Source organism: Motacilla alba, chromosome 10 (genome assembly GCF_015832195.1).
Source record: "Motacilla alba alba isolate MOTALB_02 chromosome 10, Motacilla_alba_V1.0_pri, whole genome shotgun sequence".
NCBI lineage: Eukaryota > Metazoa > Chordata > Aves > Passeriformes > Motacillidae > Motacilla > Motacilla alba.
Genome location: NC_052025.1, coordinates 3638135 through 3665841, shown reverse-complemented (window position 1 = coordinate 3665841; position 27707 = coordinate 3638135). Strand labels below are relative to the sequence as shown.

Genomic DNA, 27707 nt, shown 5'->3' with positions numbered 1-27707 from the left:
GTTCTGGGCACTTTGGGTTAATGTGGAAGAAAATCTGATTTTTAACCTCCCTTCGGCAGCTCCTGGAAGTGCCAACGCCCAAACTAAGGAGATTTAGGCACGGAGAGGAAGAAGGAATAATAAAAAGCTGGAATGGCAGAGCTTTTATTTGGCCTGGGAAACTCTGTCCTGGATCAAAGGGCCGCCCAGCCCATCCTGTCCCCACAATGGGCAGCCCCAGGCTGGCAGGAAGGCTGGGAGGGGGGCAGGGGACAATTGTGGAATCCCCAGTCCCCAGGGGAGGCTGGTGCCACTGCTGGCAGCCCCTGATCCCCCGTTTATGGCCCTATAAACGGGTTTATTCCGTGCCATGAAAGGAGCCCTGCAGATGTCCTTGTCAGACATCCAAGGGGGAATTTTTTCCCCCCCGTCTTTTCTTTGGGAATCCCATTAGGCATTATTAGCTCGTGGTGCCAATTCCCACAGGTTAACGAGATGCTGGATGAAGCAGGCCAGTTTTGCAGCTCTAAAGGGCTGAAAACCCCACAGATTCAAAGTGTTTCCATTTATATCAACCCCAGCCTCTTCCCTTGTCCAGGCAGCCCCTTCCCTGCCCACGGAGCAGATCCCACATTTCAGGGAGACCCCTCCAGGAGCACAGAGGGAAATCCAAACCTTCCAAACTCTCTGTGGCTCCATCCCTACCTCCCAAAAATCCCCAATTTCCTCTGTTTTTTTCCCCAGCATCCATTTTGTCTCGGGGTGACAGCACTGGGAACCAGGGCATGATCAGGTTACCTCCAGCTGTCACTCATCACCTGAGTCACACCCGCAGGGAAAACAGGGAAATATTTCCTTCCAAAGCCCCCAGGACACCACAAAATTCCCCTTCTTTCATTAATTAGCCACAGCAGCAAAGCCTTTGCTGGGCCGGGGGAGGATGAAACCCCTCTCCCCCCAGCCAAAGCCACCCCAGTTTTCCCAATCCAATTTAGGGAATGGCATTAATTTGTCCAGCAGGGACTTCCATCCAGCTCTCACCCAGATGGAGAGCGAGAGGGAAGAGCCGTGCATAAAGCTCTCAGCAACTCAGAAAATATTAACAAATGCCTGCTTTTTAATGCCATGCCTTTCCCCCAAACAGACTTCTACCCTTCTCCAGGTTTCCCCAGCTCAGCAGCTGGGAAAACACACAAATTATTAATCCAGGTACTCCTGTGAGAGGCACAAGCATCACCTGCATCAATGGGAGTGAAGGCTGAAGCATTTCCAGGGAGCTGCTCCCAGCTGGAGCAGGAACAGCCACGGGGTCTGACCCCCCTGAATCACCTCAGCACCCCCTGGACAGCTTCCCTCCCTCAGCTGTGCTTTAAAAAGGACCAAAGTGCCCTGAAATTTCATTTATAAACCCGGCTAAATCAAGATTTAGACAGAAACACACATTTATAAACTCAACGAAACAGGGCTTCATACAGAAACACTCAGCTAGATGTGTTTACACACACAACATAAATTTATCCTCTGAGACAGAACCTCAAGTTTGGTTTCCCCGCCAAATAAAATTCCTTTGTGCAGCTGAGAAACTTTACAGCAGGGACAGAACAGCTCCCAGGAGCTGCAATGATTCCATTTTCCAATGCAATAATTCCCTTTTCCACGTGTGCCTGTAGCACTGCCCCAACGCCATCCCGCAGGTCCCGCAGAGAGCGAGTCCCGCTGAATTCCCGGCGTTTTCCAGAGGGATTTGGTGCCCCTCCTCCCCCAGCCCAGCCTGGGGAAGGCGATAAAGGAAGGGTTTTATTGGAAACCCCCAGCGCTGCCACAGGAAAGGCTGAAGGGCAGATCCTGAGGCAGGCAGGGCTGTCAGGGCTGTGATGGATTACTGTCATCTGGCAGCGCCACGATTAATGAGCCCGGGGCCAGGGGGCAGAATTCCAGAGGGAAAGGTCAGCAGCCGGGGCCACGGCACAAGACTTGTTGCCTTTTGATGGTAAACTCATTTTACTGTACTTGCAAGCCTCCTGCCCCAAGCCAGAGGAAGATCCTCCTCTCTCAGTTTCCTCGGAAAAGAACTTCTCCTGCCTCTCAGCAGATCCCCAGCCCCATCCCTGGGTCCATCCCAGCCCCATCCCTGGGCTCATCCCAGCTCCATCACTTGGGTCGTCCCTGCTCTGTAACTTGGCTCATCCCAGCCCCATCACTTGGTTCATCTCACCCCATCCCTTGGCTCATCCCAGCCCCATCACTTGGTTCATCTCACCCCATCACTTGGCTCCTGCCAGCCCCATCCCTTGGCTCATCCCAGCTCCATCACTTGGCTCGTCCCAGCTCTGTAATTTGGCTCATCCCAGCCCCATCACTTGGCTTGTCCCAGCTCCATATTTTGGCTCATCCCAGCCCCATCCCTGGGCCCATCCCAGCCCCATCCCTTGGTTCACCTCAGCCCCACCCCTGGGCTCATCCCTGCCCCATCCCTTGGCTCATCCCAGGTCTGTAACTTGGCTCATCCCAGCTGCATCCCTTGGCCCATCCCAGCTCCATCACTTGGCTCATCCCAGCCCCATACCTGGCTTATCCCAGCCCCATCCCTTGGCTTGTCCCAGCTCTGTAACTTGGCTCATCCCAGCCCCACCATTTAGCGCATCCCAGCTCCATATTTTGGCTCATCCCAGCCCCATCCTGTGGCTCATCCCAGCCCCATCCCTGGGCTCATCCCTGCTCTGTAACTTGGCCCATCCCAGCCCCATCCCTGGGCTCATCCCAGCCCCATCACTTGGCTCATCCCAGCTCCATCCCTTGGCTCATCCCAGCCCCATCCCTGGGCTCATCCCAGCCCCATAACCTGGCTCATCCCAGCTCCATCACTTGGCTCATCCCAGCCAAATGAGAGGCACGAGGAATCTGTTCCCAGTGGGAAAGGGAGGATGCAGAGCTGATAAATGTGGAAGGGTCATCCCACAGGGTCCTGGTTTTCTGAGCAGAAAGGCAACCTCAATCCAGGTTTCTGGGATAAAGGGTTTCCCAGAGGAAGGCTGACTGGAGCCGTAAACATCTGTGGCCTTTGAGGGAATGTCTCCCACAGAATCACCAGGTTGGAAGAGACCTTCAAGACCATCGAGTCCAGCCCAGCCCCAACACCCCACTGAACCCTGGCACCCAGTGCCACATCCAGGCTGTGTTAAACACACCCAGGGGTGGTGACTCCAGCACCTCCCCAGGCAGCCACTGCAGAACTTCATCATCCTCTCTGTGAAAAACTTCTTCCTAATATCCAACCTAAATTTCCCTTGAAAAGCTTTTTCCCCTTCTTAACCTCTTGAACTGCAGTAGGTATGTCTGATTTGGCCCCTACAACTAGCAGAAATTCACACGATGTCCTTAGCAAGACAGTTTTGTGTTACCCGAAAAATCACATCTCGAAAGCGATGACAGTTTCTTAATTAGGCCTTATTGATTAGCACCTGCCTAAGAGAGGAACGTGGGGCAAAGTGGGGGTGCACCCACAGGTGCCCAGATCACCCCCATGCAATGGGCACTTGCTCCAAAGCTCCTTTAAAAAAGAAGCAACCATCAGAGGGGATAAACAGCAACTGGGGAATTCGTCTTGAAAAAGGAGGAGCCTTGAACAGAACTATAAAAAAAGCACAATTGTCGATTAACTACATGTCACCAGTAAGTCAATCCAGTCACCCTGCTCCAGGGAGCCTCAGGGGTTAACCCAGAGGGACCTCAGTGTCCCCTCTGGCCCAGGCTGGAGCTCCTGGAGGGGCTGAGCCCCAGGAAAGCCTGGAATGGCTGGGATTACACCTGGGAATCACCTGGGGGAGGCGGTTTGGCACATCCATGGCCGAGGGATTGATTGGGACCATCCTCTCCCTGCCACCCCAGGGCTTTGCTGTCCTCCTCTCCACCCTCCCTTGGCCAGACCTGGCAGTCAGACCTCAAGGCGGAGATGCAGACTGAGGAGAACTGCCCCAAAGGTGGGTTTGAGGTGAATTCCAGGGAATTTCAGGGGTTCCCTTGGCATCCATGCCAGAGATTCCCTTCCACACAGGGATTTCCAGCAGCCTAAGCCACGACTTGTCCTGCACAAAGAGCATTTAATCACACCCAGCTCTGCTTTTTAATCACCTCCCACCTACCCTATCCAATTTCCTCACACAAGTGTCCATTTTACAGCAAGGAACAAAGGAGGTGAGAATCCCCAGGGTTTGTTCAGCACAGAGCTGCTGAAATCCCACTAAAATGGGATTTTTTTACTCCCACTGCAGTGAAAAATAGGCACGGAAAAGACATTTTGAAGCCACAACCTGGAGTAGGTAAATAAAAAGCTGCTCTTCCCACTCCAAATATGTTCTGGGAAGATGCTGTATTAAGCAGCCAGAAGGAACAGGTTTTCCCCAGGAAAGTCCATGGTGATTTAAAATAATACTGAGCCAAATCTCAAGAAAAACAGCATTTCACGTTTCATCTTTGAAGGGAGGCACAGTAATTCCGTGGGGTGTGGGAATTCCCAGCTGAACAGAGGGAAAATTCATTTTACAGCAGCAAATCAACTCCACCCCTGCGCTGTCTCAGCTCCTGGTTTGCTCAAATCCTTCTCCAAGGACAAATCCTGGCTGGTTCAGGGGTTCAGCCTGAGTTTCATGGGGTTTGGTTCTCCAGAGCTGGCAGAAAAAGGAACAGGGACCCCATGGAGAGCTGCAATCCCTGGAATGGAGAGCCCACGGAGCGCTGCACTCCCTGATCCCATGGAGAGCTGCACTCCCTGATCCTGCCCTGATCCCATGGAGAGCTGCACTCCCTGATCCTGCCCTGATCCCATGGAGAGCTGCACTCCCTGATCCTGCCCTGGACCAGGGACCCCACAGAGAGCTGCAATCTCTGACTGAAGACAGAAAACAAGGATGGGACTTCATAACCTGAAATTGGACAATTGACTCCAATATGCAAATGGGCCAGAATTTATCAAAGTGAGACACCTTGTAACCAGCTGTTCTTTTTGTGACCATTTTGGTTCATTTTGGGTATAGCCCGGGCTGTGCTCTTGTGCTGCCCAAGGTGGATCCATTGAGGAGATCCTTTTAATAAATCCCTGCTTTATTCTTGAGCTCAGTCTAGTCTTGGTTCTAGCTCAGCCTGCCCAAGGCATCACCCCCAGCCCTGCTGTCCCACCCTCCCTGTGCCCACCTGCCCCTCCAGGAGCAAAACCCCACAGAGGCCAGTTCCAGCCTCCCAGGAGCAAAACCCCACAAAGGGCAGTTCCAGCCTCCCAAGAACAAAACCCCACAAAGGCCACTTCCAGCCTCCCAGGAACAAAACCCCACAGAGGGCAGTGCCAGCCTCCCAGGAGCAAAACCCCACAGAGGCCAGTTCCAGCCTCCCAGGAACAAAACCCCACAAAGGGCAGTTCCAGCCTCCCTCCTGTGTCCCCTCTCAGGAACAAAACCCCATAAAGGCCAGTGCCAGCTTGTCTCTGGTGTCCCCTCCCAGAAAGAAAACCCCACAAAGGGCAGTTCCAGCCTCCCAGGAGCAAAACCCCACAAAGGGCAGTGCCAGCCTCCCAGGAGCAAAACCCCACAAAGGGCAGTTCCAGCCTCCCAAGAACAAAACCCCACAAAGGGCAGTTCCAGCCTCCCTCTGGTGTCCCCTTCCATGGTTTCTGCTGCTCCAGGACCCTTTTATGGCCCTTGGGGACAGCCCTAAACATCTGATCTGTGTTAGAGCTGTTCCACAGCTGCTCCTTCCCAGGGGCATCCCAAAACCATCCCAACCTTTTCATCCCTGCAGCTCCTGTGAAATCCCATTAACCTCTCCCTCAGCTCCTCCTGGACAGCAGCAAATCCCTGGGTTTAGGTTTTTCCAGTGGGATTTTTATTGGCAGAGCTGCTTCCCGACCCCACAGACACCAGGGGCAAACTGAGCAGCTCTTCACCCTCTGCTCTCAGGAGAGGAGCTGGATTTGGGGTTTTTTTTGGAACCAGGCAGCTCTTCAGATGGGGATTGGGATGTCAAAAATACTTTGCTCTCAGGAGAGGAGCTGGATTTGGGTTTTTTTTGGAACCAGGCAGCTCTTCAGATGAGGATTGGGATTTTAGAAACACTTTGCTCAAAGGGGAAGAGCTGGATTTGGGGTTGTTTGGGAAGCAGGCAGCTCTTCAGATGGGGATTGGGATGTCAAGAATACTTTGCTCTCAGGAGAGGAGCTGGATTTGGGGTTTTTGGGAACAAGGCAGCTCTTCAGAATGGGCTTGGGAGGTTAGAAACACTTTGTCCTCAGGCCAGCTGGATTTGGGGTTTTTTTGGAACCAGGCAGCTCTTCAGCGTGGATTGGGATTTTAGTAGCACTTTGCTCTGTGCCACTGAGAGCTCAGGGGTCACCAGAGCCCTCCCTGGGCCACTGACACCCTCGGGGGGACAGGAGAGCACCCCAAACCTCCCGAGGTGCTTCTGATACCCAACACCCCAATTAAACACATTTTAATTATCACCAGTCTGCTCTGAGAACTGGATTGGGATCACTGGCACCCTGGGAATTCCAGGAAAAGGTTCCTGGGATCTTCAAGGCATGGACAACACCAGCACTATATCAGAAAGTGAAGAAATTGAAGGTGAATTGAATTTAATTTAATAAAAAATTAATTATTTTAAATTTATTAAATTAATTAATTTAATTTATTAATTTGGATTAATTAATTTTTTAAAAATTAATTTTAAATTCATTTAATTTAATTTACAGGGCAGATCTTTCCTACTGCTGTCCTCAAATGCCAAGGGAAATGGCCCAAACTCCAGGATTTGTTTTTCCAGCCTCAGGAGGGAAGAATTCCCTCTCCTGCCCCGTTCCACCCCGGGAATGCCAGGAAAGGTCACTCACCCCTCTTCTGCATGAAGATGAAGAGGTCATCCAGGAACTCCTTCCGCTCGGGGTCGCTGTCCAGTTCGTACAGCTGCGGGGACAAAGCCAAGTGAGGGCACAGTCCCAGGGAGACAGAAACTTCCAGAACTCTGGCTCCTTCCAGGGGCAAGGACTGCACAGGCAGAGGGGGGATCGGTGGCCATGGCTGGAATGGATCCCCAGGGGTGGAAAGGACACACAGGGATGGGATGGATCCCCAGGGATGGGATGGATGGAAATGGAATGGATAGAAACGGAGTGGAATGGATAGAAATGGAATGGATCCTGAGGGATGGAATAGATAGAAATGGAATGGATCCCCAGAAATGGAATGGACAGAAATGGAATGGATCCCCAGGAATGGGATGGATCTCCAGGAATGGGATGGATCTCCAGGAATGGGATGGATCTCCAGGAATGGGATGGATAGAAATGGAATGGATCTCCAGGGATGGAATGGATCCCCAGGAATGGAATGGATCCCCAAGGATGGAATGGATAGAAATGGAATGGATCTCCAGGGATGGAATGGATCCCCAGAGATGGAATGGATAGAAATGGAATGGATCTCCAGGGATGGAATGGATAGTAATGGAATGGATGCCCAGGGATGGAAAGGAGAGAAATGGAATGGATCCCCAGGGATGGGATGGATAGAAATGGAATGGATCCCCAGGGATGGGATGGATCCCCAGGGATGGAAAGGAGAGAAATGGAATGGATCCCCAGGGATGGGATGGATCCCCAGGGATGGAAAGGAGAGAAATGGAATGGATGCCCAGGGATGGAATGGATCCCCAAGGATGGAATGGATAGTAATGGAATGGATCCTGAGGAATGGAATGGAGAGAAATGGAATGGAATGGATAGAAATGGAATGGATCCCCAGGAATGGAGTGGATAGAAATGGAATGGAATGGATAGAAATGAAATGAATCCCCAGGGATGGAAAGGATAGAAATGGAATGGATAGAAATGGAATGGATCCCTAGAAATGGAATGGATCCTGAGGGATGGAATGGATAGAAATGGAATGGATCCCCAGAAATGGAATGGATAGAAATGGAATGGATCCCCAGGGATGAAATGGATAGAAATGGAATAGATAGAAGTGGAATGGATAGTAATGGAATGGATCCCCAGGAATGGAAAGGATCCCCAGGAATGGAGAGGATAGTAATGGAATGGATCCCCAGGAATGGAATGGATAGAAATGGAATGGATAGAAATGGAATGGATCCCCAGGAATGGAGAGGATAGGAATGGAATGGATCCCCAGGAATGGAGTGGATCCCCAGGAATGGAATAAACCAAAAGCCTTCAGAAATGCCAAAACCAGCCCAGGATTGATTTGCTGTGGGAATAAATGTTTTGTTTAATATTTATATTTTTATTATTTAAAAATATTTTATATCATAATGTAATAAATATTTACAAACCAGAAAATGTATGTTCTATTTCTATAGATATCAATATTTATAACATATAACTTTTTATAAAATATAAATGTTTAAAATAGAATTTTATATTTACATAAATATGAATATTTTATAAAATAGAACTATTTATTAATATTTATTTTTTATCATTTGGGCTTGAAACACCCAAATCATTAAAATGAAGTTCCCTAGGCAGGGTATCCCAAAAGAGAGGGGTTTTTTGGGCTGAATTCCTGGGAAGCTCTGGGAAGAGCAGAGCTGCCTTCATTTAAACTGAACCCCTCCAGCTGCTGTGACACACTCAAATCCAGGAGCACAGCGTTCCAAAGGGAGAATATTCTTCTCCCAGCTGGAGAAAAACTGGATTAAAGCTTTCAAACGTCCAAAGTTTGATTGTTGATTCTTATTCCAACAAGAATGGATTTCTTATTTCAATAAGAATGAAATATTTTAACTCAATACAAGGCAACAAACCAGCCCCAAACTGCAGAGCGAAGCAGTTTCCCTACAAATTCCCTGCAGGAAGGGCTCTGCCACGGATCAGGGGAGGATTCCCCGAATTCCCCAAGCTCCCCAGGTCCCCCAAATTCCCCAAATTGCCCAGACAGACCTTGGCAAAGTCTCGGGAGATCTCCCTTCCCCGGCAGCCGTCGCCCTCGTCGCTCCAGCTCACGCCGCCGTTCTGGGGAGGCAAAACCAGCACAGGATGGAGGGAAAGGCCCCGGCATTTGTAGGATTTGCAGGATTTGTAGGATTTGTAGGACTTGTAGGCACAAACACAGAGAAAAGCAGCTGCTGGTTTAGCCCGAGGTGGTGAGAAAGGTGGGGAGGGGGTTTGTGGTTTTGTCCCAGTTTCCTGGTGCTGGAATTCAGGGTAGAGGGAACATTTCTCTGCCTGTGCTGAGGTTTGATCCCCAGGAGAACACTGATTTTAATCGTCCTTTATGGAGAAAGCTTCTAAAACTTTGGGGTGAATCGGAATCTAGGAGTGTGTGAAATACATAGATATTTTATTAACTTATTAAATAAATTATGTTATTTTTTAATTTAATAATGATCATATAGATAATAAATATATTTAGATAATAAATATATTTATTTATATTTAGATTAATAGATTAATAGATAAATACAGACTATATGTAACACATATTACATTATACATAATGTATATTGCATAATATATAATGCATAATAGAATACATTATGTATAATATATATTAATATATTTTTATATTATATATTATTTTTATACTATACAATATTATAATATAATTAATATACTCAATATAATTATATTATAATGTATTATATATATTATAAATAATATAATTATATATAATATATTATATATTATATAAATTATATAACATAATATAATTAAATATAACACATATTATAATTTAATTATATAATTATATAAAATTATGTATAATTATTTATCTATAATTATTTATCTATAATTATATATAGATTTATATTATTTATCTATAATTATATATAAAATATAAAATTATATAATTATTATATATTACGTAATAATAAATATTTTATATACTATATAATTATACAAAGTTATTATTTTATATAATATTATATAAAATATAATAATATATAATTATTGTATATTATATATAATAGATATTATATATAATTATATAATTATATATAATATAATTATTATATATAATTATTATAATATCTAATTATATAATATACAGAATTATAATATAGATAATTATTTATTTATATTATTTTATCATACACCCAGTTTATAACAGGGTGAAAAACGCAGAGTTTGGGCTTTTTAGCCTGGAGGTAGAGGACCAGACGGAAGATTTTGGGTGTTGTTTGATCTCCTTGTTCTTCCTGTACCCCATTTTCTGCAGTGTTCGATTGGTTAGAAAGAGCTGAAATGGAGCTGCTGTGTAAACACACCAATAATTACTTATTGGTAAAAAAGGTTTCAGAGTTAATGAAACAAAATAGTTTTAGAAGACTTTGTGGGTTTTTTTTGTGCTTTTTTTTTTTCACACCAAGTTTGGTATCTAGATGAATATTACTGAATTGTTGATAAGAGAAAAAAAAATAAACAACAACCTGAAGGCTGAAAAACCAAAAAGTTCCGTTTGTTTCTTAATTTTAACACCAAACTTTGCAGGGGTTTCCCCGTGAGGGATTTCACATCCTGGGAAGGGGAATTGCACCTCCTGGGCACGTTCCCTCCCCTCCTGAAGAGCAGGACGCCACCTCCTCTGTGCCCTGCTGGGGTGACATCCAGCACCTACAGAGCTGGTTTTGCTCCTCGTGTCCCTCTTTTTTTCCAAGGGCGCATCCCAGAGCCCCTGGTGAAAGCACCACCCATCCTTCCTGATCTCCAGGCCATCCTCCCCGTGCTTCCCTGGAAGGCAGGAGCACAAGGAGGGCAACCATCCCTCTGGAGAGCTGCTGGCCAGCCCAGGTGCCCTGACTGCCGGGAGGATGTGGATTTCCCCCCGGAGAAACGGAAAGCTCAGCTTTGCTGGATTAAGGCTCCTTCAAAGGATGAATCTGTTTAGGCCCTATTCCACTTGGGAATCACCACGCTGGAATGGTCTCCAAGGGCTGGAAACCAGCAGCTCCAGCTGGATGGAAGGCCAGGATGATCCTGAAATCCAGACACCCTGAGAACGCCAAACTCCATAAAGGCCGGGTCCAGGTTGAGCTGGAAAAGGGAAGAGGCAAATCCACCCCGCCCAACATGGGGAGAAAGGAAAGGTTCCAGCACCCCAAAAGCACCCCTGGGAATTCTGGAGATATAAATTCTGAATTCTGAATTAAACCAGCAGCTCCAGCTGGATGGAAGGCCAGGATGATCCTGAAACAAATCCAGGCACCCTGAGAACACCAACTCCATAAAGTCCTGGTCCAGGGTGAGCTGGAAAAGGGGAGAGCCAAATCCACATGGCAAACACAGAGAGAAAAGGTTCCAGCACCCCAAAAGCACCCCTTGGCAATTCTGGAGATATAAATTCTGAATTAAACCAGCAGCTCTAGGTGGATGGAAAGCCAGGATAACCCTGAAATAAATCCAGGCACTCTGAGAACACCAACTCCATAAGGGCCGGGTCCAGGGTGGGCTGGAGAAGGGAAAAGCCAAATCCACACTGCTAAACACGGGGAGAGAAAAGGTTCCAGCACCCCAAAAGCACCCCTGGGAATCTTGGAGATGCTGCAGCACCCCAAAATCCCAGCATCATCTGGCTGTGAGGCACACATCGAATGGGGAAGAGGAACAGCTCATGCACAGCTCCGTGCCCCACCCCGAGGCCCAGCACGAGCTCCCTAATGCCTGCTGATTGGGTTTGAGCCACTAATTGCTGCTGGAAAGTCAATTAGCCAGGGAGCCCCATCAAGTGAGACATATTTAATGGGGATTACTGCCACTTCTGTTGTGTCAGCTGTTTGTGGCACAGGATCAATTCCCAGCCCTCTCCAGGCTGGGTTTGCTCACAGGAGGATCCATGCCAATGTCCTTTCTCCCTGAGCCCCTCTCTCTCTCTCTCCAGCAGAGATTAAACCCACAGATTTTTGGCTAATTATAGAAGCATCCAGCTGCTCCTAAAACTGTTCACAGGGATCAAACCCATGGAGCAGCCAGAGTGGCAGGAAAAGGAGGCAGCAGGGATTTCCCAGCCTGGACCTTGCACACTCCAAGGCTCAGGGATTTGTGCAGGTTCAGCTTTCTGAGCCTTCCCTGGGATACAAATCCAGAGGCAGAAGTTGCTTCCAGATGGAATTCTGGTCATGCTGAGAGCTTATTCCACTCCATTTGAGGGCAGGGATGAGAAAGGAAAGGGGTTAAAGGAGGCAATTCCCTCCCACCAGTGGGTTTGAACTTGGGATAATTCCCAGGAATAAAACGTTTAAAGACTCTGGAAAAGTTAAACAGAACACATTTGCCTTGTTCTGACAGAAATGATAATAAAAAAGGGTGATTAGAGCAGAATGGCAGAGGATAAGCAGGATAAATCCATCCCATTTCCCACAGCTCCACCCTGGGATCTCGGGGGCACCTCCAGGGAAAGGAGCTTAGGGCAGCTGAAGGCACCAGGCTTTGGCCAGATGGCCACCGAGGCAGCAGGGATGGTGTCACCTGCTGTCACCTGGTGTGACCCGAGCTGGGCCAGCTGCTGCACCTCCTCCTGCTGCTCCGGAGGGTTTGGGGACATTTCCCATTGCCGGGGACAAGGAGAGAGCTCCTCGGAGAAGGTGGGGATGGAGCACGGCTGGTTCGGGGGCAGAGCATGGAATGGCAGCTGGGAATAAAGCTGAATTCATCCACGGAGAGAGGAATGAACCCATGGAGAGAGGAATGAACCCACGGAGAGAGGAATGAACCCATGGAGAGAGGAATGAACCCATGGAGAGCTGAATGAACCCATGGAGAGAGGAATGAACCCACGGAGAGAGGAACGAACCCATGGAGAGAGGAATTCATCCATGGAGAGAGGAACGAACCCATGGAGAGAGGAATGAACCCATGGAGAGAGGAATGAACCCACGGAGAGAGGAATGAACCCACGGAGAGAGGAATTCATCCATGGAGAGAGGAATGAACCCATGGAGAGAGGAATGAACCCATGGAGAGAGGAATTCATCCATGGAGAGAGGAATGAACCCACGGAGAGAGGAATGAACCCATGGAGAGAGGAACGAACCCATGGAGAGAGGAACTAACCCATGGAGAGCTGAATTCATCCACAGAGAGAGGAATGAACCCATGGAGAGCTGAATTCATCCACGGAGAGAGGAATGAACCCATGGAGAGAGGAACGAACCCATGGAGAGCTGAATTCATCCACAGAGAGAGGAATGAACCCATGGAGAGCTGAATTCATCCACGGAGAGAGGAATGAACCCATGGAGAGCTGAATGAACACATGGAGAGAGGAATGAACCCATGGAGAGAGGAATGAACCCATGGAGAGAGGAATGAACCCATGGAGAGAGGAATGAACCCATGGAGAGCTGAATTCATCCATGGAGAGAGGAATGAACCCATGGAGAGAGGAATGAACCCATGGAGAGAGGAACGAACCCATGGAGAGAGGAATGAACCCATGGAGAGAGGAATGAACCCATGGAGAGAGGAATGAACCCATGGAGAGAGGAATGAACCCATGGAGAGCTGAATGAACCCATGGAGAGCTGAATTCATCCATGGAGAGAGGAATGAACCCATGGAGAGAGGAATGAACCCACGGAGAGAGGAATGAACCCACGGAGAGCTGAATTCATCCATGGAGAGAGGAATGAACTCATGGAGAGAGGAATGAACCCATGGAGAGAGGAATTCATCCATGGAGAGAGGAACGAACCCATGGAGAGAGGAATGAACCCATGGAGAGAGGAATTCATAAATGGAGAGAGGAATGAACCCATGGAGAGCTGAATTCATCCATGGAGAGAGGAATGAACCCATGGAGAGAGGAATGAACCCATGGAGAGAGGAATGAACCCATGGAGAGCTGAATTCATAAATGGAATTCATCCATGGGAAGCTGAATTTAACCATGGAAAGCTAAATTCATCCATGGAAAGCTGAATGAAACCACTGAAAGCTGAATTTAACCATGGAAAGCTGAATTCATCCTTGGAAAGCTGAATTCATCCTTGGAAAGCTGAATTCACCATGGGAAGCTGAATTCATCCTTGGAAAGCTGAATTAAACCATGGAACACTGAATCTATCCATGGAAAGCCAAATTAAAACATGGAATTTACCCATGGGAAGCTGAATTCATCCATGGGAAGCTGAATTAAAGCCATCCATGAGAGGCTGAATTTAACCATGGAAAGATGAATTCATCCATGGAAAGCTAAATTAATCCATGGAAAGCTAAATTCATCCACGGAAAGCTGAATTCATCCATGGAAAGCTGAATTTAACAACGGGAGCTGAATTAAACCACAGAATTCATCCACTGAAAGCGGAGTTCACCCACGGCCCAGGCCCCAGCTCAGCCCCTGAGGGCACCACCCAACCCTACTGCCAGCCAGGGAGCCTGGCACCAGCTGCCCTGGCACTGCTGCTGGGCACACGGAGCCCCTGCTCTGCAGCCAGGGCACCAGGGCACCTTCGGAGAGGCCAGGGCCACCACAGCCCTCCCTGTGCCACCACAGCCCTGCCTGTGCCACTGACACCTCAGGGGCCACCAGAGCCTTCCCTGGGCCACCACAGCCCTGCCTGTGCCACCAGAGCCTCTCCCTGTGCCACTGACACCTCAGGGGCCACCACAGCCCCGCCTGTGCCACCAGAGCCTTCCCTGTGGCACTGACACCTCAGGGGCCACCAGAGCCCTGCCTGTGCCACCAGAGCCCTGCCTGTGCCACCAGAGCCATCCCTGTGCCACTGACACCTCAGGGGCCACCAGAGCCCTGCCTGTGCCACCAGAGCCCTGCCTGTGCCACCAGAGCCATCCCTGTGCCACTGACACCTCAGGGGCCACCAGAGCCCTGCCTGTGCCACCAGAGCCCTGCCTGTGCCACCAGAGCCATCCCTGTGCCACTGACACCTCAGGGGCCACCAGAGCCCTGCCTGTGCCACCAGAGCCATCCCTGTGCCACTGACACCTCAGGGGCCACCAGAGCCCTGCCTGTGCCACCACAGCCCCCTCTGTGTCACCAGAGCCTTCCCTGTGCCATTGACACCTCAGGGGCCACCACAGCCTTCCTTCCCTGTGCCACCACAGCCCCCTCTGTGTCACCAGAGCCTTCCCTGTGCCATTGACACCTCAGGGGCCACCACAGCCCTCCCTGCGCCACCACAGCCCTGCCTGTGCCACCAGAGCCATCCCTGTGCCACTGACACCTCAGGGGCCACCAGAGCCTTCCCTGGGCCACCACAGCCCTGCCTGTGCCACCAGAGCCTCTCCCTGTGCCACTGACACCTCAGGGGCCACCAGAGCCTTCCCTGGGCCACCAGAGCCTTTCCCTGTGGCATTGACACCTCAGATGCCACCACAGCCCCCTCAGGGGCCACCACAGCCCCCTCTGTGCCACCAGAGCCATCCCTGTGCCACTGACACCTCAGAGAGCCCTGCCTGTGCCACCAGAGCCCCCTCTGTGCCACTGACACCTCAGAGAGCCCTGCCTGTGCCACCAGAGCCATCCCTGTGCCACTGACACCTCAGAGAGCCCTGCCTGTGCCACCAGAGCCCCCTCTGTGCCACTGCAGCCCTCCCTGCGCCACCAGAGCCATCCCTGGGCCACTGACACATTGGGGGTCACCAGAGCTCCCCCTCTGCCACCAGAGCCCTCCCTGTGCCACTGCCACCTCAAGGGCCACCATGGCCTTCCTTCCCTGTGCCACCTCCATCTCGGGCACCACCGGAGCCCCCCAGCTGCCCCCTGGAAGCTGCAGCAGCAACCCCAGGAGCCCGTTTTGGGGTGACCCCCAGCACCGGAGCATCTGAGCAGAGCCCAGCTCAGGTGGCCACAGCAAGGCCGGAGTTAACCCCTGAGCTGCCGCGGTGACAAACACTTCCCACCCTTGCAGGACAAAAACCTTCCAGAGCAGAGGAGCAAAAACTCCTCCTGGGAAAGCCAGGGCAGCCTGCACCTCCTCACTTTGCACGGAGGTTTTGCAGGGGTTTTACAGAGGTTTTACAGATGTTTTACAGAGGTTTTCAGGTTTTTTAGTCCAAGAATCTCCTGAAATCCCCGCCTGGGGATGAGCCCTCCCCTGCCCCGTGGGTTGAGTCAATGAAAAGGGACCGGTGCAGCAATTTCAGGATTATCAGGGAATGCGCAGAAATTCCTTTTGTGGGCAGAGTTAAGCCTTAGGAAGTGAAACAGATGCTCTGAGAAAGAAAACTGTTGTAGAACAAACGCTGATAAGATCAGGGCCGCTGCCCCGAGCTGCAAGTTCTCAGGCAGGGAGAGCCAAGGGGTAATTACTGCCCACAGCAGCTCCCTGGAATGGGAACCAAGCCTTCCTAATAACAGAGCTCAATTCAGCAGCCCCCAGCTTCAAAGGCAGCCCCTGAAAACATCTGAGTGATTTCAGGAATGGCAGGGAGGATGGGGAAGGGCTGAGCTTTAACCATTAATTGCTTTTTTTTTTTTTTTTTAATTCAGTTCCTTTCACGTGTTCCCACGAGCAAACAGGAACCTGCTGCCTCATCCCCGAGGAAAAGCTGGGCTCTCTGAATGCCTCCTGTTCCCAAAGACTCAGAGGAATCAGCCCAGGATTGATTTGGGGTGAGAAGAGGGATCCTCAGTGCCAGCCCAGAGTCACTGATTTAGCCCAGAGTGAGAAAAACCACAAGTGCAAGGGAATAGAACATTCCAGCTGCTGGCAGCCCCTGCGTGCAGCCTGAGCTCCTGGGAGCTGCCGCTGAGGGGACAAGCGGCCACCAACCCTACACACAAATGTGGCACTGAAGAAATCCTACAGCGACTTGTCTGCCTCCTTTCCTGCCTCGGGATCCCAACTCAGCTCTGGGGTTCTGCAGGGGAGGAGCTGGGAATCCTCTGAATTTCCATTTTCCTCTCCTTTCCTTGGCGAATCCTCTGAATTTCCTTTCCTTTTTCCTTTTCCTTTCTCTTTCCCTTTCCCTTTCCCTTTCCTTTCCTTGGGGAATCCTCTGAATTTCCATTCTCCTTTCCTTTCCTTGGAGAATCCTCTGGATTTCCTTTATTTTCCTTTCCTTGGGGGATCTTCTGAATTTCCTTTATTTTCCTTTCATTTCCTCTTTCCTTTCCTTTTTACTTTCCTTTCCTCTTTCCTTTCCTTTGGGAATCCTCTGAATTTCCATTTTCCTCTCCTTTCCTTTTTCCTTTCCTTGGGGAATCCTCTGAATTTCCATTTCCCTCTCCTTGGGAAATCCTCTGAATTTCCATTTTCCTTTCCTTTCCTTGGGGAATCCTCTGAATTTCCTTTATTTTCCTTTTTCTCCTTCCTTTGTTCCTTCCTTCCTTCCTCCTTTCCTTTTCTTTCTCCTTTCCATTTTCCTTTCCATTTCTCCTTTCCTTTTTCATTTCCATTTCTCCTTTCCTTTCCTCTTTCCTTTTTCCTTTTTTCCTCTTTCCTTTCTTTTCCTCTTTCCTTTTTCCTTTCTTTTCCTCTTTCCTTTTTCCTTTCATTTTTCCTTTTTTCCTCTTTCCTTTTTCCTTTCATTTTTCCTTTTTTCCTCTTTCCTTTCATTTTTCTTTTTTTCCTCTTTCCTTTTTCCTTTCTTTTCCTCTTTCCTTTTTCCTTTTTTCCTCTTTCCTTTTTCCCTCTTTCCTCTTTCCTTTTTCCTTTCTTTTCCTCTTTCCTTTTTCCCTCTTTCCTCTTTCCTTTTTTCCTCTTTCCTTTTTCCTTTCTTTTCCTCTTTCCTTTTTCCTTTCTTTTCCTCTTTCCTTTTTCCTTTCCTTTTTCCTTTTTTCCTCTTTCCTTTTTCCTTTCATTTTTCTTTTTTTCCTCTTTCCTTTTTCCCTCTTTCCTCTTTCCTTTTTCCTTTCTTTTCCTCTTTCCTTTTTCCTTTCTTTTCCTCTTTCCTTTTTCCTTTCATTTTTCCTTTTTTCCTCTTTCCTTTTTCCTTTCATTTTTCTTTTTTTCCTCTTTCCTTTCTTTTCCTCTTTCCTTTTTCCCTCTTTCCTCTTTCCTTTTTCCCTCTTTCCTTTCTTTTCCTCTTTCCTTTCCTTTCCCCTCCCTTCCCCGGGATTTCAGGAGGAGCAGCCCAGGCACAATCCCGTCCCTCCAGCACCAGAAGCAGCTGTTCCTGCTCAGCGGAACGTGAGCAATCTGCTCCCACCACAGCACAAACAGGGAGAAAACCAGGAGCTGAACCAACAAACCCAGCCCTGAAACAGCCCCGGGGCACAATCCCTGCTGTGACATTCCCCTTTTCCCCCGTCCGGGATGGGGGGCTCTCTCCCGAGCAATCCAGGCACATCTTCAGGGGCTGGAATCCTCATTCCCAGGGCCTGCAGCAAAAGCTCGGGAATGATTGGAAGCTGACTCCTCTCAAGGTTCAGCTCGGGGTTTGCAGCATTTCTGGGAGGCTGCCCCGAGACACCCCCAAAATCCTGGGCACAAACCACTCCCAGGGAGCCCTGCTCCACGGAGAGAGGCACGGAGCAGGGGCTGGAAAACTGGGATTTATTTATTCCCATATTCCTCATTTCTGAGCTGGAAATGTGGGATTTCTTCTCACATTCCTGATTTCCAAGCTGGAAATGTGGGATTTATTCACTCTCATGTTCCTGATTTCCAAGCTGGAAATGTGGGATTTCCTCATTCTCACATTCCCAATTTACAAGCTGGAAATTTGGGATTTAGTCTCACATTCCTGATGTCCAACCTGGGTCCCGGAAATCTGGGATGTGGGGCCTGGAAACCTGAGATTACTTCATTCTCACATACCTGCTTTCCAAGCTGGAAATCTGGGATTTCTTTTTCTCACATTCCTGATTTCCAAGCTGGAAATTTGGGATTTACTCTCACATTCCTGATTTCCAAGCTGGAAATGTGGGGTTTATTTTTCTCACATTCCTGATTTCCAAGCTGGAAATCTGGGATTTCTTCTCACATTCCTGATGTCCAACCTGGGGCCTGGAAATCTGGGATGTGGGGCCTGGAAATCTGGGATTTATTTCTTCTCACATTCCTGATTTCCAAGCTGGAAATGTGGGATTTCATCTCACATTCCTGATTTCCAAGCTGGAAATGTGGAATTTCTTTTTCTCACATTCCTGATTTCCAAGCTGGAAATGTGGGATTTCTTCTCACATTCCTGCTTTCCAAGCCGGAAATCTGGGATTTATTCACTCTCACATTCCTGATTTCCAAGCTGGAAATGTGGGATTTCTTCTCACAATCCTCATTTCCAAGCAGGGGCCTGGAAATCTGGGATTTATTCACTCTCATGTTCCTGATTTCCAAGCTGGAAATTGGGGATTTCTTCTCACATTCCTGATCATCAAGCTGGAAATGTGGGATTTCTTCTCACATTCCTGATTTCCAAGCTGGAAATCTGGGATTTATTCACTCTCACGTTCCTGATTTCCAAGCTGGAAATGTGGGATTTCCTCATTCTCACATTCCCAATTTACAAGCTGGAAATTTGGGATTTAGTCTCACATTCCTGATGTCCAACCTGGGGCCTGGAAATCTGGGATGTGGGGCCTGGAAATCTGGGATTTATTTCTTCTCACATTCCTGATTTCCAAGCTGGAAATGTGGAATTTCTTTTTCTCACATTCCTGATTTCCAAGCTGGAAATGTGGAATTTCTTCTTCTCACATTCCTGCTTTCCAAGCCGGAAATCTGGGATTTATTCACTCTCACATTCCTGATTTCCAAGCTGGAAATGTGGGATTTATTCTCACATTCCTGATTTCCAAGCCGGAAATGTGGGATTTCTTCTCACATTCCTGATTTCCAAGCCGGAAATGTGGGATTTCTTCTCACATTCCTGATTTCCAAGCTGGAAATCTGGGATTTCTTCTCACATTCCTGATTTCCAAGCTGGAAATCTGGGATTTATTCTCACATTGCTGATTTCCAAGCTGGAAATGTGGGATTTCTTATCGCTGGAAATCTGGGATTTCTTCTCACATTCCTGATTTCCAAGCTGGAAATCTGGGATTTCTTTCTTCTCCCATTCCTGATGGAGCTGAGGAGGCAGCACCAAGCTGTGCTCCTGCTTTTCCCAGCTCAGCTTTCCCAGGAACAGACACGAGCACCCACCAATCCCAACCCTGCCACCCCTGGAATTAACCCCTCATTTTCCCCCCCCCCATCCAGCCCTTTCCCAGGAGCTGGGATGGATTTCAGGGCATTCCAGAGGGTTGGAGGAGCAAACAGAGCACCCCCCCAGCAATTCCTTCTCCTGGATAAGCTCCTGCACTCCCCGTGCTGACAAAATTCCCAAAATTCAGCTCATTCCCAGGAGCTTTTGCCCACAGCCTTTGCCCTGCAATGATTTCCTGGGATGGGACAGAAGTGGCTTTGTTTTCCTGGTGGATCCCAGATTTCTCTGGGCAATCCCAGCCTCATAATTCCAAGGGATTCTTTGCCCCAGCGCTTCCAAAAGAACAAGCAAGCCTTGAGGGAAGGAATGAAGTGACTTTTCCCCCCATTTCCAAGAGCATTCTGCATCCCAGGAATGCTCCAGGAGCAGGGCACAGGACTGGTGAAAGAAGCTGAAAAATAAAATTTTTCATTTTTCTAAAGAAAAGAATTCCTAATCCAGGAATCATTTTGGAAACAAACTGGAGAATCTGTTTCACCCTGGATTTTCTCTCTATTAAAGACAGAGAGCAAAGGAAAGAGCTCATCCCTTTAAAAAATGCCTGGATATTAAAAATTCCAAGGAATGAAGTGGCCAGCCCAGAGCTCCCCATCCAATTCTCTCCATTCCCTGCCCCTGCTTTTATTCCCCAGCTCTGAACTGGGAATCAGCAGCTCCATCTGGACCCCAACCACAGATCCAAACCGCTCCACCTCCAAAAACCTTGGGACAACAGGGGGGCCTGTCCTTTTCCTGCCACCTTTTCCCCCTGTTCTCCAGAGCTGCCCCTGCTGTTCCTTTATAACTCACTCCAGAACCTGGTGTCCATGGATTCCTCCCACTCCTGCCCTTCTCAGCAGCAAAAAGGTTTTTATTTGAATTTTTCCTGCTTCAGCAGATCACACAGCAGCAAAAGTGGTTTTATTGGAGTTTTTCCTGCTGAAGTTTTGGCTGGATTAAAGCGGCCTCCCAAGCTACAGGAATGGGCCAAAGCACATTGTGCCAGCCCTGGAACGATGTTTTATTCCCCTTTTTCCCCTCTTCCACAGAAGCCCTGGCTGGTTTCACGGCCACTGGCCTGGCCAGAATGAGCAGTGAGATCTGCAGGGCTCTGCCAACAGGAGGGAGAAGCACCAGCTGGGCAAGGAACAAAACCAGCCCCAGGCTAAGCCAAGCTTATCTGGCTTTTTTAAAGAAAGAGATCCTGTAAAACCTGAGCCCTGCCTCCTTTTCCCCACCCAGAGCCCTGCAAGAGGAAGTTGTCACCACTCCCATCCAGTAAATTCTGAGGCAATGGCCCCCGAGTGACAACCCCACCTCACTGGAGCAACTCCCTCTCCTTGGACAAAAACCAGCAGCAAGTGCTTCCCCGGGGGGTGTTACAGCCCAGGCTGCTCCCTGAGGAGGGGACACCCACCTGCTCTGCAGGGACAGGCCCCAGGGAGCACTGAAATCCCCACTGACAACAAAGGAAACCATCCCACCACCCCCTGGCTCTCAGCTGCAAGGAGCAGGAATTCTTCAGTCAAAGGTGGAATTGACCTCCCACGAGGCAGCATGAGCTGGCTCCGTACTTCCTTCTCCTTTTTCCTTTTCTCTCCCCTTTCCTCTTCCCTTCCCCTTTCCTTCTTCCTTTACCCCTCCCCTCCTTTCCTCTTTCCCCTTTCCTTTTCCCTTCCCTTTCCTCTTTCCCCTTCCCTTTTTCCTTCCCTCTTTCCCCTTTACTTTTCCCTTCTCCCTTCCCTTTTTCCTTTTCCCTTCTCCCTTCCCCCTTCCCTTTTTCCTTTTCCCTTCCTCCTTTTCCTTTTCCCTTCCTCCTTTTCCTTTTCCCTTCCCCCTTTTCCCTTCCCCCTTTTCCTTTTCCCTTCCTCCTTTTCCCTTTTCCCTTCCCTTTTCCCTTTTCCCCTTCTCCCCTCCCCTCCCCGGGAATATAAAGCGCTCTGACTCCCAAGATCAGCTCACATCTCCCTGGACCCAAAAATCCCCAATTCCAAGATCCCCGAGGTCTGACAAGAAGCAACTCCGGCGAGGCATCAGCAGGGAGCTGCCTGCACCTACTCTGAGCAAACCACCAGGTTTTTCCCAAAATCCCACCCCACAAATGCTCTCCCAGAGCAGGGAAACCCATAAAGCCAGCTTCTGGTGGGATCTGCTCACAGGAGGGAGCCCACCAGGGGAGCACAGGCTCCTGAAGCACTCCCGAGGAAGGGAAATGGAGAGTTTTGGTCATCCCACATCCCATTTGGGGGGTTTCACAACACACCCAGCTTGGGGGAACAAAGGAAAAACCGACCCCAAACGCGCCCCGAGCTCCTGCCACCTCCCTCCTCGCGCTTCGGGGGGAAAAAACAAGGGATTATTTGGGTAAAAAAAGGTAGGAAACAGGAGAGGTTCTGCTGGGAACGCAGCACTGACCTGTTTGAGCTGCTCGTCCAGGCGCCAGCCGGGGGCGGCCCGCGGGGGCTGCGCAGCGCTGGGCACAGTCTGCGCCCGGCTCCTCCCTGCCCCGCGGGGCGCCCGGCACGGGGCTGGCGGCACAGCCCCGCCCGGCCCTTGCCACGGGCACCTTTGGGAGCGCGGAAATACGGCCCGGCGGGGCAGCTCTGCCGGCCGGCCGCCCCGCTGCCGTCCTCCAGCTCGCCGCCGTCTTCTTCATCTCCTCGTCGTCCTCCTCTTCGTCGTCGTCCTCCTCCTCCTCGGAGTTGCCGCCGCTCTGCTCCGAGGGCCGGCCGGCCGCGGCGGGGGCTCTGCCCGCGGGGGACAGCGCCGGGGGGACGGCGGGGGACAGCCCCGGGGCGCGCCCGGCGCGGGGCTGCCCGGGGAAGGGCGGCGGCGTCGGGAAGGGCACCTGCGGCTCCCGGCGGCGCTCCCGGCAATCCATGGGCACCGGCGGCTGCTGCTGCTGCTGCTGCTGCTGCTGCTTCTGCAGCTGCTCCACCACCGCCTGCAGCTTCATCCCGCCGTGCGCATGGCTGGCGGCCCTGCCGGGGAGACAAACGCGGCTGGGGCACAGCGGCCGGCAACGGCGCTTTCATCTCTGACCAGGAAGGGAGGGGATGGACGGAGCAGAGCCGGGGCTCTTTCCTGAGCACGAGAGCGTGAAACGATCGGCGCGGCTCCCACGGCCCCGGGCTGCGCTGCCCGGCTCCGCTGCCCGCCGGGCCCCGGAGCGCCCCGCGCTCCGCAAGGAGCCGCTGGAATGGAGCCCGGAGAGGGGACGAACAGCGGCAGCACGGCCGGGCTCACACAGGGAATTAAAACTATAGCTATAAATAGATAGATGGATAAATAAATATATATATAGATATAGATATAGATAGATATAGATATATAAAAATAGATATATAGATATATATAGATATATAAAAATAGATAGATATAGATATATAAATAGATATAGATAGATATAGATACAGATATATAGATCTATAAATATATAGATAGAGATAGGTATATATAGATAGATAGATATAGGTACATAGATATGGATAGGTATATAAATAGACAGACATAGATAGATATATAGATATATAAGTAGACATAGATATATATAGATACAGATATATAGATATATAAATATAGAGATAGATATAGGTATATATAGATAGATAGATAGATATAGGTACATAGATATAGATATATACTGATACAGATATATAGATAAATTTATATATATAGATATATAGATATGGAGAGATAGATATTGATATACAGAAAGACATAAAAAATACAAATATATCGATATATAGATATCTAGATATATAGATAGATATAAAAATAGATAGACATAGATATAGATATATAAATATATTTATAGATATAGATATATATAGATAAAGATAAATATATATAGATAGATATAGTTATATAGCTATAGATATATATAGATAAGTAGATATAGATATATAGATAGATATATAAATAATTATACATAGATATAGATCTATAGATATATAAATATCAATATATAGATATATAGCTCTATAAAGATATATATAGATATAGATATAAAGATATATAGGTAGATATAGATATATAGATATATATAGATATATAAAGATATAGATAGATAGATAGATATAGATATAGATAGCCTGGCATGGGGGTATATATATATATTTATATATACACACACACACATATATATATATACACACACATATATACATATACATATATATATATACACATCTATGTACATACATATATACATTTTTATATATATATATATACACACACACCCATGCCAGGCTATCCCTAAATTCTTCTCACTCCATGGCTAAACCCCTGCCACTTCATAGGAAAAAAGACAAATAAATAACTAAAATAAAATTAAAAAGTAAAAATAAATTATATATATATGTGTGTGTGTGTATATATGCATATATATATATCTGTATATATCTATATATCCATCTATCTATCTATCTATCTATATATATATGTATATATTTGTATGCATATGTCATGCAGGATTTGTCATGCAGGGCTCTCCCTAAATTTTTCCGGGTTCCTCTCACTCTATAGCTAAACCCCTGACACTTTATAGGAAAAAAATAAAAATAAATTAAAAAAAAACATATATATACATCTTTATCTCCACACATATTTGTACGTATATGTCATGCAGGATTTGTCATGCAGGGCTACCCCTAAATTATTCTGTGCTCCTCTCACTCTGTGGCTAAACCTCTGCCACTTCATAGGAAAAAATAGAGATAAATAATAAAAACTAAAAATAAATGTTAAAAAATTAAAGATCTATATTAAAACCATATATAAAATATATATAAAATATATACACCCATGCCAGGCAGGGATTTGTAATGTGGGGCTACCCCTAAATTCTTCTGTGCCCTCGCTCTGTGGCTAAATCCCTGCCACAAAGAAATATAAATAACTAAATAATTAAAATTATAAATGAATAAATAATATAACTGAATTTAAAAGAAAAGAAATAAATTTAAATAAATTAAAAATGGGCTAAAATAAAAAATAAACTTTAAATAAAGGTAAATTTCAAAATCGAGAAATTAAATAAAAACACATTAAAAAAAATTAGTTTTAAAAAAGTAAAATAAAAATTAATTTTAAAAATTAAAATAAGAATAAGATAACAAAGAATAAAAATAAATAAAAATAAAAATTTAAATAAATGAATATTTTAAAATCACATTAAAAATAAAAATAAACCATTTTAAAAATGAATGAATAAATAAATAAAATTAGTAAATAAATAAAAAGTTAAAAACTGAATAAATAAATTTTACAAAATGTAAAAAAATAAATGAATTTTGGCATTGTTTCCCCCAGGATTGGACCTTTCAGGCCACCTTTTGTGGCCCTGCTTCACTTTCAGGGTCCCTTTTAGGGTCCCTGCCTCACTTTTAGGGTCACTTTTGGCACCTTTCCCCAGTTTTTTGTGTCCCTTCCTCACTTTCAGGGTCATTTTTGGTGTCCCTCCCTCACTTTCAGGGTCCTTGCATCCCTTTTAGGGTCACTTTTGGTGCCTTTCCCCAGTTTTTTGTGTCCCTGCCCCACTTCCAGGGTCACTTTTGGTGTCCCTGCCCCACTTTTTGTGTCCCTCCTTCACTTTCAGGGTCACTTTTGGCATCTCTCCCTCACTTTTAGGGTCTCCCCAGTCACCTTTTGTGTCCCTGCCCCACTTTTTGTGTCCCCCCCTCACTTTCAGGGTCACTTTTGTGTCTCTCCCTCATTTTCAGAGTCTCCCCCATCACTTTTGCTGTCCCTTCCCTGTTTTTTGTGTCCCTCTCTCACTTCCAGGGTCTCCCCCTGCCACTTTTGGTGTCTCTCCCTCATTTTTTGTGTCCCTGCCTCACTTTCAGGGTCACTTTTTGGGCCCCTGCCTCACTTTTGGTGTCCCCCCATCACCTTTTGTGTCCCTCCCCTGCTTTTTGTGTCCCTGCCTCACTTTCTGGGTCACTTTTTGTGTCCCTTCCCCACTTTTAGGCTCTCCCTCCACCACTTTTGGCCTCCCTCTTTCATCTTTACAGTCACTTTTGGTGTCCCTCCCCTGCTTTTTGTGTCCCTCTCTCACTTCCAGGGTCCCCCCCTGTCACTTTGGGTGTCTCTCCTCCATTTTTGTGCCCCTCGTTCACTTTCAGGGTCACTTTTGGTGTCCCCTCCTCACTTTTAGGGTGTCTCTCCCCCCCATTTTGAGCCCCTCCCTCACCTTCAGGGTTCCCCCATCACTTTTGGTGTCCCCCCATCATTTCCAGGGTCTCCCCCTGTCACTTTTTGTGTCTCTCCCCTGCTTTTTGTGTCCCTGCCTCACTTTTGGCGTCCCCCCCATCACTTTTTGTGTCCCTCCCTCACTCTCAGGCTCATTTTTTGTGTCCCTGCCTCCCTTTCAGGATCCCCCTTCTGTCACTTTTTGTGTCTCTCCCCCATTTTTGTGTCACTCCCTCACTTTCAGGCTCATTTTTCGTGTCCCCCTCTCACTTTTTGTGTCTCTCCCCTGCTTTTTGTGCTCCTCCCTCACTTTCAGGGTCACTTTTTGTGCCCCTCCCTCCCTTTTGGTGTCCCCCCCATCACTTTCTGTGTCCCTCCCTCACTTTCAGGCTCACTTTGGCATCTCTCCCTCACTTTTTTGTGTCCCTGCCTCCCTTTCAGGGTCACTTTTTGTGCCCCTGACTCACTTTTGGTGTCCCCCCATCGCTTCTGGTGTCCCTCCCTCACTTTCAGGGTCTCCCCTCTGTCACTTTTGGCATCTCTCCCCTGCTTTTTGTGTCCCTGCCTCACTTTCAGGGTCACTTTTTGTGCCCCTCCCTCCCTTTTGGTGTCCCCCCCTCACTTCCAGGATCCCCCTTCTGTCACTTTTTGTGTCTCTCCCCTCACTTTCAGGGTCACTTTGGCGTCTCTCCCTCACTTTTTGTGTCCCTGCCTCCCTTTCAGGACCCTCTTCTGTGACTTTTTGCGTCTCTCCCCCATTTTTTGTGCGCCTCCCTCACTTTCAGGGTCACTTTTTGTGTCTCTCCCTCACTTTCAGGGTCACTGGACCCCCCTTCTGTCACTTTCTGCGTCCCCCCCTCACTTTCAGGCTCACTTTTCGCGTCCCCCCCTCACTTTTTGTGTCTCCCCGGGTGTTTTGAGCCGGTTCCCGGAGGTGGGAGGGCCGGGACGGAGTTCCCCCGGCGGGCTCTCAGTGCCCCGTGCCCGCCCTGCCTCGCCCAGCCCCTCACCTCCCGCTTGTACCCGTGGGAAGCCGCGCTCGGGAACCGCCTCACGAGTTAAACCCGCACCGAGGGCCGGCAATTAATTAATTATTAACGAACGAACGAATTAATTCAACCCGTTTTGACCGAGGGCTCCGACCCGACCCTCCCCTCCCCTCAGGCGGAAATACCGAACCGCCCCCCCCTCTCCCCCCAGCACCGCGGTTTCCCCCGTTACCTCCCGTGGCGGGTCCCGCCGGTCCGTGAGCGGCCGCCTCAGCTCCTCCTTCCTTCTGTCTGTCCGTCCGTCCTCCCCTCTTTCCTTCCCTTCTTTCCCTTCCCTTCTTTCCCGTCCCTTCCCTTCCTCCTTCCCCCCTCCCGCCCCTTCCTCGCCCGGCCGGAAGCGCCACAAGCGCCCTCACCGCTTCCGGGAACGGCCCGCGGGGTGGGCGGGG

At 48.5% G+C, this 27707-nt stretch overlaps 1 protein-coding gene across 1 annotated transcript in view; it reads right to left on the bottom strand.

The window, feature by feature from the left end:
• ARID3B (AT-rich interaction domain 3B) overlaps positions 1-27646 on the bottom strand; it is a 38555-nt gene extending 10909 nt beyond the window's left edge. Inside the window, 6 exon segments of the mRNA XM_038146664.1 lie at positions 6857-6929; positions 8927-8998; positions 22493-22572; positions 22575-22733; positions 22736-23058; positions 27491-27646. Coding sequence (XP_038002592.1) covers positions 6857-6929; positions 8927-8998; positions 22493-22572; positions 22575-22733; positions 22736-23033 — 682 coding nt within the window. The 5' untranslated portion in view covers positions 23034-23058; positions 27491-27646.
• Positions 27647-27707: the final 61 nt, after the last annotated feature.